The sequence below is a fragment of the Scomber japonicus genome, chromosome 16, assembly GCF_027409825.1.
Source record: "Scomber japonicus isolate fScoJap1 chromosome 16, fScoJap1.pri, whole genome shotgun sequence".
In the NCBI taxonomy this organism is placed as follows: domain Eukaryota; kingdom Metazoa; phylum Chordata; class Actinopteri; order Scombriformes; family Scombridae; genus Scomber; species Scomber japonicus.
The window spans coordinates 3,818,790-3,828,919 of NC_070593.1; the positions used below are offsets into that span (position 1 = coordinate 3,818,790).

At 45.1% G+C, this 10,130-nt stretch overlaps 1 protein-coding gene across 1 annotated transcript in view; it reads left to right on the forward strand.

Moving 5' to 3' along the window:
- Positions 1-10,130, forward strand: part of syne2b (spectrin repeat containing, nuclear envelope 2b) — a 203,614-nt gene that overhangs the window by 123,145 nt on the left and 70,339 nt on the right. The window contains exons 61-70 of the mRNA XM_053336226.1: positions 1-426; positions 600-770; positions 1,363-1,518; positions 2,426-2,667; positions 3,609-5,670; positions 5,782-6,116; positions 6,999-7,143; positions 7,251-7,451; positions 8,058-8,317; positions 9,367-9,526. The exon at positions 1-426 is cut by the window's left edge and continues 1,815 nt beyond it. Of these exons, the coding sequence (XP_053192201.1) occupies positions 1-426; positions 600-770; positions 1,363-1,518; positions 2,426-2,667; positions 3,609-5,670; positions 5,782-6,116; positions 6,999-7,143; positions 7,251-7,451; positions 8,058-8,317; positions 9,367-9,526 (4,158 nt within the window). The remainder of the gene's footprint in view (positions 427-599; positions 771-1,362; positions 1,519-2,425; positions 2,668-3,608; positions 5,671-5,781; positions 6,117-6,998; positions 7,144-7,250; positions 7,452-8,057; positions 8,318-9,366; positions 9,527-10,130) is intronic.

Consider the following 10,130-nt stretch of genomic DNA (forward strand, 5'->3'; position numbering starts at 1 on the left):
TGGAGCAACACAAATGAGATTCAGAAGAGATATCTGGTCCTAGATATGCCTGGTATGGGAGTTACCCAGACACAAGAGATAACGCCTAATCAGCTACAGACGGATAATATGGCTGAAAAAGACCCCACTCAGCCAACCTCTTTTGGGTTAGCAGCAGTGGAGCCACATGAAGAAGAGACATTTACAGAAATAAGCTTATCTGAACAGACAAATATCCCTGTCACCATACCAAAGGAGTCAAGATTAGATACACTTCAAATAGTGTCTGAAAACCAATATATGCTGCTATATAGTGCTGATGCCAAGCCATATGAGCCTGAGAGTCAGAAAGAGGAACAGGAACAGGAAATACTACAACATGTTCCTCTCACAGTGTCTACAGCGGCTGACAGTGAAGAGAGGCTTCAGGGTGTGGATTTACCACAGGTGAGACACGAGGGGAAGCTTCTTTAATTATTGTTTGTGTAGTGACTAAGCCCTTCTTTCTTCCTTCCTTCCTTCCTTCATTCCTTTGTTGCACATGGTTCAACAGAATAATATGCTAATGCATGCCAGATTATTTTCCCGGTGTTAATTCTACTGATTTATGTTCACTATAGGAGCTGGTGGTGTGCAGTGCAGATGAAAACGAAGATAACGAAGATGCAGCAGAGACCAGCGGTTTGCAGACTGAGGAAGACATTTCTGACATACCAGACTCTCAGATGACGGACATCTTCGTAGAGATCCAGATGCTCGCAGGGACGGGACCCAACAGTCATCTCATCGAGGTAGCGACTTCTGATACTACCACACAATTAGAAATGGTCACGTCTTATAATTAGGGAGGGACTTGTGTTAGAAATATTATGTGAGATTTGTACGATAAGCATTTATTTTACTCATTGCTGGTTTGAATCCTGTCACATTATCCTGTCTCCACTGTATATTAACTAGGAGTTTGGTTACATAGAGGGGTGTTGGAAAGGAAGGAAGGGAGGAAGAAGAAAGGAAAGTAGGAAGGAAGGAAGGAAAGAAAGAGAGAAGGAGGGAGGGAGGAAGGAAGGGCCGATGGAAGGAAGGGAGGGAGGATAGAAGGGAGAGAGGAAGGGAGGAAAGGAAAGAACGAAGGCAGGAAAGGAAGGTAGGACAGAGGAAGGAAAAAAGGAATGAGGAAGAGAGGGAGAAAGGAAGGGAGGAAGGAAGGAAGGAAAGAAAGAAGAGGGAGAAAGGAAGAAAGAAAGAAAGGAAGGAGGGAAGGAAGGAAAGATGGAGGGAGGAAGGAAGGAAGGGAGGAAGGGAGGGAGGGAACCCTTGACTCGAGGACAACAGGAGGGCTACGTTTCTTACGACTCTTCTCTTCTCAACAACTCTTCCTCTAAGGGTAAACCACTGGACGACTCTCCAGAGGCTCTGACAACATCCACCAAAGATCTGGATGATCAACTCAGCAGGCTGTTTTCTAAAGTCCTGAGCTGCAAGAATCGCCCGGTTGAGCTCAAACCGAAGACAATGGCCCGGCAGGTGGAGGAGGCTCAGGTGAGACTCCAAATAATAGACTGCATGAAAAATCATTTATTGTTGCTACTGGATTTGTAGATACTGATGGAGTTGGATGTTGCATGTTGACTTGCTCATCAGTGCCAGTTTATTCTATTTGTGGATATATTGAAAACAAGCACAGAGTAGCTAAAAATAACTTTGCCCTTATGGTTGTAACTGTGGAAATCAATCTATAAATATGAATTTAAAAAATCTCAACTAAAAATAACATTTGCAATAAAAACACATGCTTTAAATCATGTGTTAAAACTCATTTTCATTCAAGGGCCACATACTGCCTAATTTAATCTCAGGCGGGCCGGATCATTAAAAAGAAGGAAGGAAGGAAGGAAGGAAGAAAAAGAAGACTTGAAAGAAGGAAGGAAGGAAGGACAGATGGAAGGAAAGAAGGGAGGAAGGACAGATGGAAGGAAAGAAGGGAGGAAGGAAGGACAGATGGAAGGAAAGAAGGGAGGAAGGACAGATAGAAAGAAGGAAGGAAGGAAGGAAAAGAAGGAGGTGAAGGAAGAGAAGACAGGAATGAAAGACAGGAACGTTAGGTTAGGTTAGGTTACTTTATTGGTCTCCCTAGGGAGAAATTTATCTTGGAGACAGGGACAGGAAGGAAGTTAAGAAGGAAGAAAAAGAAGACAGGAAGGAAGGAAGGAAGGACTTGAAAGAAGGAAGGAAGGAAGGAAGGAAGGAAGGAAGGACAGATATAAGGAAAGAAGGAAGGAAGAAAAAGAAGTAGGAAAGGAAGGAAGGGAATTTGCAAGGAAGGGAGGAATAAGGAAAGTGGGCCGGATTGGACCCCTCGGCGGGCCAGATCTGGCCCACGGGCCGCGTGTTTGACACCCCTGCTTTAAATCATTGTTCTGTGTTTACTTGGTCTTGCTGAGTACAGGCGTGTCGAGAGAACGCACAGGCCCAAGTGTTGTCGCTCTCCCAGCTGAGAGAAGCTGATGCTGAAGACACAGATGCTCTGGCGGATATGGAGGACCGGTGGAGAACTGCTGCTCAGGATGCAGCTGCCGTCATCCAGAGTAAAGAGGCTCAGCTGCAGCTCGTGACTGATTACTGCAGATACACACAAGAAGCAAAGACTGCACTGAAGAAACTGACAGCAGGATTGGATGCTGTGAAAAAGTGAGCTGGTTTCCATTTACTTTCTGATCTAACGGTTGAGATTAAACATTATGTTTCATTATGTAAAATAATCTACAGTAATTTATGGGTCAACTACTAATATTGTTTTATCAAATGTGAAAACCAATTTCCTCATGGAACAATAAAGGCTATCTATCTATCTATCTATCTATCTATCTCCCTCTCTCTCTCCCTCCCTCCCTCCCTCCCTCTTTCTTTCCCTCCCTCCCTCCCTCCCTCTCTCTCTCCCTCCCTCCCTCCCTCCCTCCCTCCCTCTATCTATCCATCTGTCCATCTATCTATCTATCTATCTATCTATCTATCTATCTATCTATCTATCTATCTATCTATCTATCCTATCTATCTATCTATCTATCTATCTCTCCCTCTCTCCCTCCCTCCCTCCCTCTCTCTGTCCCTCCCTCTATCTATCCATCTGTCCATCTATCTATCTATCTATCTATCTATCTATCTATCTATCTATCTATCTATCTATCTCTCTCTCTCTCTCTCTATCTATCTATCTATCTATCTATCTATCTATCTATCTATCTATCTATCTATCTCTCTCTCTCTCTCTCTATCTATCTATCTATCTATCTATCTATCTATCTATCTCTCTATCTCTATCTCTATCTCTATCTCTATCTCTATCTCTATCTCTATCTCTATCTCTATCTCTATCTCTATCTCTATCTCTCTCTCTCTCTCTCTATCTATCTATCTATCTATCTATCTATCTATCTATCTATCTATCTATCTATCTATCCTGTTTTTTTTTTGTTTTGTTTTTTATCTCTTTAATCTAGAAGTTGCACATCTGTTTCTGTAATGTTCCGATTGAAGAAATTAGTGGTTTGTCTTTGGCGATGTAAAAAATAAAGTAAATATTGTCATACACTCAGCCTCATCATATCTAATGTTTTGTACTTTTCTTTCAGGTCCCCAGCAGACAGCAGCTCTAAGGACGCAGAGCGATTGTGCTCCTTGAAGAAGAGTATGGAGGAGAACAGGACCGTGCTGGGGAAGTTGCTCATGACCTACACCAAGTTGTGCCCCCACCTCAGCTGGTCTGAGCGAGCGACTGCAGAGATTGAGCAGAAGAGCCTGCAGGAGGAGTGGAGGGACCTGGAAAGAGCTGTGCAGAAGACATTGCATCGCACAAATGTTCACTGTGATGAGATCAGCAGCCTTCTGTTGGTGATATCTCTTCTGCAGGAACACCTGAGAACAATCGGCAAAGACTTTGAAGCCAAATCTGTTCCTCGGTGGAGCTGCAAGAGAGCACAGCAGTTGATGGTGGCAAACTCAGAGGTTAAAGGTGCCCAGAGGAAATATGTCCATTTACAGCAGCAGGCAGAGGGACTACTCCTCAGCTCACCATGGGAGAAGGAAATAAAGGAGATACAACAGGAGCTCAAGAGGGTCAAAGAACAACTTAGCCACACAGAGGAACTAGTTTCCACCCATACTGTCAACAGCAGTAATCCTATCATGGACAAAATCATCATGGTGACGAAGGATGGCCTCGCCTGGGCTAAGCAGACTGAGAATGATATTGAAGGCATGAAAAGGACAGTGGCTCTTCTACCTGAGGAGGTTCACCGGCAGCTCAGAGATCTGAAGAAGCTGCAGTCTGAGGTTATAGTCAAAGAGGGCCAGCTGGAAGCACTGGTGGAGGAGGTGACAGAGCTCTTTCCACAGCTGGACCAGGTCGAGGAGGTGCCAATGGTGCGCTCCTCTCTTGAATCCCTGGAGGAACTGTCAAAGTCCACCAGTGAGAAACTAGCCACAGCTGTGATAGAGATAGAATCAGGTCTGCAGACCAGAGAAAAGCTGTCCGAGCAGATTGCTGATCTAGATTCCTGGGTTGAGGCTCATCTGCACAAAGAGGCCTCTAGGAGCACAGAGGGGGAGCCTAGGAGCCCCGCCGAACTCGATAGCAGAGCTCATCAGGTCCAGGAAGCATTGGATGAGGCTGAGAAGCAGGATGCTGCCTGTGAGGTACTTTTAATGAAGATTAAAGATATCGTCTCTGAGCTCAGTGTCACAGAGAACTGCCAGCTGTATGACAAGCTGAGCAACCTCAAGAGGAACATCAGAGCCATCAGCAGGTACGAAAAGGCCAACAAAAAGGAGCTGCATGAAATCATTCAGGCTGTAGATTCAAGCAAGACAGACCTGATCACAGTTGAAAAAAGCCTGAAGGAGATGTTAGAAGATCTGAATAAACTCAGGTACCCCATCACAAGAGAGTCCATGCAAGTTTTGGAGCAGTTCAAACACATGATTTTGGAACATAAGTCCAAAATTGACCTTCTGAAACCCTGGAGTCCTCAGGAAAAGACACAGGAACTGTACTCAGTCATTTCTGAAATTCACAGTAAAATGGTTACCCTGCAAAAGAAGGCAAGAGGTCATCAGATGTACCTGAACCTGAGGCAGTGCGTGGAGGATCTCAGGGACAGCGTTCAGGAGCAGGTCCATCAGAGCGGCGACGACAGCAGGGAGGCTGAGGAGAAATACAAGATCTGTCAGATGCTCTTCATCCAGTTTCCTCTGATCATGGGTCTGTGTGAAGAGGCTGGCTCCAGACTCCAGACGATCTCCGCTGACCTCGACCCCACGCAGCTGAATGCAGAGCAACAGAGACTCAAAGAAAGCGAGGTGAGCTTTAACACCTGGGAGATGACGCTGTATGATAACCTCAGCCTCATCGAGTGGAGTCTGCTGAAGGATCTGGATGTTGACTCAGAGATTACAGTCACGGAGGAGTTCCTGTTCATGATCCAGCAGGAGCTAGAGACTCCCCCTGCATTGGAGCCAAAAGAAACAGTGATTAATAAGAAATACAAGAAAATCATGTCTTTGAAGAAAACTGTGGAGTCGGTGATAAGAGCGTGGGAGGTTTTACAACAAAAGAAAGGCCACGAAGAAGAAATCGAATTCCAGGATCTGATGGAGATGAAGAATGCGTTGTGTTGTGAATGTGACTCCCAAATGGTAGGTTGAGTTTTCTGCTCTTTTTTTAATGTTGTTTTTGTCTCATTTGACTTCCTGGTTGCCAAAGGAAGATGATGTAATTGCTAACAAGTGCTCTTAATGACATTTTAGGAGAACATCTCCCAGGCCAGGGAGTCTTTGAGGAGCTACACCTGTGCTGTTAAACAAGCAGTCCAGTTCCTGAGGGACACCGAGCTCTTCCTGCTGCCTCCACAAGGCTCAGCCGGACTCTGCTCTGAACGGCTGGAGGAGATGCAGCAGGTCTTGGCCTTACTGGACCAACACTTCCAGCCTCATTTGGAACAGCTCCAGAGCAATGCGCCGCAGCATCCTTACTTTTGCCCTGAAGATGTAGAGAAGCTCCAAAAACATGTTCTGAGCCAGCTCCTGGTGAGGATGTCCACGCTCAAAGCAAAGGGTGAAATGCAACTGGACTCTTTCATCAGGTATTAAACTCACAGAAGAGTCTGATTCCTCAACTTCACATTAAAGTCTGTGTAAAGTAAGAATAAATATGTGTTCTGAGTTTGACATACCACAGAAAAGTGTGTTGTTAACCACCCTGCCAAATTTGAATGATTCAAAAAATCGCCAAATATATAAAATTAGGCTTCAAAGTTGTGTAAAAATCAGCCTCTTTCTCTGCTACCAAACGCTGAAACCCCGCCCCCTAGGGAAGGAAGTAGGGAAGGAAGGACAGGAGGGAAAGGAGGGAAGAAGGAAGGAAAGGGAGGAGGAAGGAAGGAAGAAGGAAGGGAGAGAGGAAATGAGGGAGGGAGGGAGGGAGTAAGGGAGGAAAGAAGAAGGAAGGAAGAAAGGACAGGAGGGAGGAAGGAAGGAAAGGAGGGAGGGAGGAAGGAAAGAGGGAGGGAAGGAAGGAAGGAAGGATGGAGAAAAGAAGGAAGGTAGGAGGGAGGGAGGAAGAAAGGGAGAGAGGAAATGAGAGAGGGAGGGAAGGGAGTAAGGGAGGAAAGAAGAAGAAGGAAGAAAGGACAGGAGGGAGGAAGGAAGGAAAGGAGGGAGGGAGGAAGGAAAGAGGGAGGGAAGGAAGGAAGGAAGGAAGGATGGAGAAAAGAAGGAAGGTAGGAGGGAGGGAGGGAGAAAGGAAATGAGGAAGCAAGGAAGAAAGGGGATGGAGGAAAGAAGGAGAGAGGGAGGACAGACAGAAGGAACAGTCAAAACAGACGGGGTCAATTTAACCCGGGAGGTCGACACGAAGGTTACATCGGATTCAGGTCACTTTTAACTGCAGTGTGAACGTAGCCTTAAGTATTGCCTGTAGGTGTTTTCTTCTTGTGCATTAAAAGATCACATTTATGTCTTTCCAGGTGTGCAGAACATCACATTAAATACAATAAATGCAAAGAAAGAATCAGCCAGAGTGTGAAGAGTGCAGAGCAGAGCCTCTTACAGTTAATCTCTCAGAAGATCACCTGTCTGGACGACTGCACCGCCCAACACGCCAAGCTCAGAGTACGTATCAGACTCCTTCTCTACAAGACTCACCTGTACAGTATTTATCACCCTTAACCTTTAACCCCTAACCCCTAACCCCTAACCCTCTTGTCTCTCTGATACAGGCTCTGTGTGAGGAGGTGGAGTCCTTGCAGAGGCGTCTGGACGAGCTGATGGAGTGGTGTCCGCAGCAGAGCTGTCGGGGAGACAGAGAGATCGCCATGACAGCGGCGTGCAAACAAGTATCGAGACTGTGTCGCTGCATCCAGGAGCTGACGACCTGCAGCACTCAGAGGATTGCAGAGTGGAGCGATATATCCAACAGTGTAAGTATTTATAGGTTTATTAACCTTTGTGTCGTCCTCCCGGGTCAAAGGTCAAATTGACCCCGTCTGTTTTGACTGTTCCTTCTGTCTGTCCTTCCTCCCTCCTTCTCTCTTTCTTTCCTTCCCCCCCTCCTTCTTTCCTTCCTCCATCCCTTCTTCCTTGCTTCCTCTTTTCATTTCTCCCTCCCTCCCTCCCTCCTACCTTCCTTCCTTCCTTCCTTCCTTCCTTCCTTCCTCCCTCCTTTCCTTCCTTCTTCCTTCCTTCATACCCCATTTCCCTCCTGTCCTTCCTCCCTCCTTCTCTCTTTCTTTCCTCCCTTCCTTCTTTCCTTCCTCCATCCCCTTTCTTCCTTGCTTCCTCTTTTCATTTCTCCCTCCCTCCCTCCCTCCTTCCTTCTTTCCTCTGTCCTTCCTTCCTTCATTTCTCCCTCCTGTCCTTCCTTCCCTCTTTCCTTCCTCCCTCCTTTCTCCCTCCCCTCCTTTCCTTCCTTCTTCTTTTGTGCAAATGAAAAATGCGTATTGAACTCTTGGAAGTGTTTAAAATATGAATTGCACTTTGGATATAAAAGCTGGTTTAATGAATATTTTGCGGTTCCTTCCTCTCAGGTGGAGAAGGCGTCTGCTGTCCTGCAGCAGGTGGAGGAGGAGTTTCCTGATAACTCCAGACTGAAAGCCTCCATTGAGGAAGTGAATGACCTGCTGCTGTCCTGGGAACAGTATCAGGACAGACTGGACTGTGAACAATGCGCTCTGTCTGCTCTGGAGCTGCGTATCGCCAGGCTGCTGGGTGTCCCCGCCCACCTGGAACAAGCCCCGCCCACTTCCTTCTGTCAGCAGCTACAGGCGATGCAGGGCAGGTACAACAGGTGAGACGCTGTTAAAACCTGCAGCTTATAACTTTATCTACTGTATCACTGTTGACTTTTATTTATATGCTTCTTAAAGTCTTTCTTCTTCTTCTTCTTCTTCTTCTTCTTCTTCACCTCTTAAAGTCTTTCTTCTACTTCTTCTTCTATGCCTCTTAAAGTCTTTCTTCTTCTTCTTCTTCTTCTTCTTCTTCTTCTTCTTCTTCTTCTTCTTCTTCTTCTTCTTCACCTCTTAAAGTCTTTCTTCTTCTTCTTCTTCTTCTTCTTCTTCTTCTTCTTCTTTTTCTTCTTCTTCTTCTTCTTCACCTCTTAAAGTCTTTCTTCTTCTTCTTCTTCTTCTTCTTCTTCTTCTTCTTCTTCTTCTATGCCTCTGAAAGTATTTATTCTTCTCCTTCTTCTTCTTCTTCTTCTTCTTCTTCTTCTTCTTCTTCTTCTTCTTCTTTTATTCATATGCCTGTTAAAGTCTGTCTTTTTCTTCTTCTTCTTCTATGCTTTTTAAAGTCTTTCTTAAAGTTGTGATCTTAAAGCATCATACAAGACAAGAAGCAGTTCATCAATTTTCAGTTAAAAAAGACAAAGTTTAAAGTGCTGCTGTTTTATGAAAATATAAATACATCTCATCATAAAAATGTATGAAGCATGTTGCAGCACTTTTTTTTCCTGAGGTAACAAAAAACAAATTAGGCACAAAAACTCATTTACCCATAAGCCCTGTCACCTGTTCTGCCTGACTGAGCAATCAGAGGAAATGGGACAGACGTAGACTGCAGAGCCTCTGAAGTGCTTCTGTATTTAAATTTGATTACACTGACAGATCTTGAACTCTCTGCTTTGTGTTTTTAATTTATGATTGTTATCCTTTATGAGAACTTTGACTTTCATGGATTTAAGGTAAGAAATAAAGTTGTTTAATTATAGTGTGTGTCTGTTAATGGTTAAAGTTTGATTTAAATATAATTACAGTGTAAGTATCTCTGCACTGAAATAAAGGAAGGATGTAGTGTAGATTAAACTTAAATATTATGTTGGTGTTTGTGTTTTTTCTAAAGTCTGAAGCAGAGGAGCACGGAGGGTTTGGAGGCGGCCAAGCTGGAGATGGAGGAGAGAGAAAAGGTTCGGGACGAGCTGAACGGCATCCAGGTTTGGTTGGAGGCTGCAGACGGATTTCTGTCAGAGATGGAGCAGAGAAGCAGCACAGAGGAGCTACAGGTGGGATGATTCTCTCTTTAAGTTCTTAAGTCTTTAACCCTCCTGTTGTCCTCGAGAGGAAGAAGGAAGGGAGGGAGGAAGAAGGAAGGAAGGGAGGGAGGAAGAAGGAAGGAAGGAGGGAGGGAAGGGAGGAGGGAAGGAGGATGGGAGGAAGGGAGGAGGGAAGGAAGGATGGAAGGGAGGAGGGAAGGCAAGAAAGAGAGAAGGAGGGAGGGAGGAAGGACAAACGGAAGGAAGGGAGGAGGGAAGGAGGGTAGAAGGGAGGGAGGAAGGGAGGAAAGGAAGGAATGAAGGACGGAGGAAGGAAGGTAGGACGGAGGGAGGGAGGAAAAAAGGAATGAGGGATGGAGGAAAAAGAAAGAAGAAGGGAGGAAGGAAGAAAGAAAGGAAGGAGGCAAGGAAAGAAGGAAGGAAGGAAGGAAAGAAGGAAGGAAGGAGAGAAGGAAGGGAGGAAGGAAGGAAGAAAAGCAGATGGAGGAAGGATGGAAGGAACATTATGAAACCCAGGAATTTACCACATTATTAATATTCAAAACAGGTGATGCAAATCTGATTTCAAAAGTGGAATAATCACATCTTCTCATCTTATCTAAGCTTTTAAAAA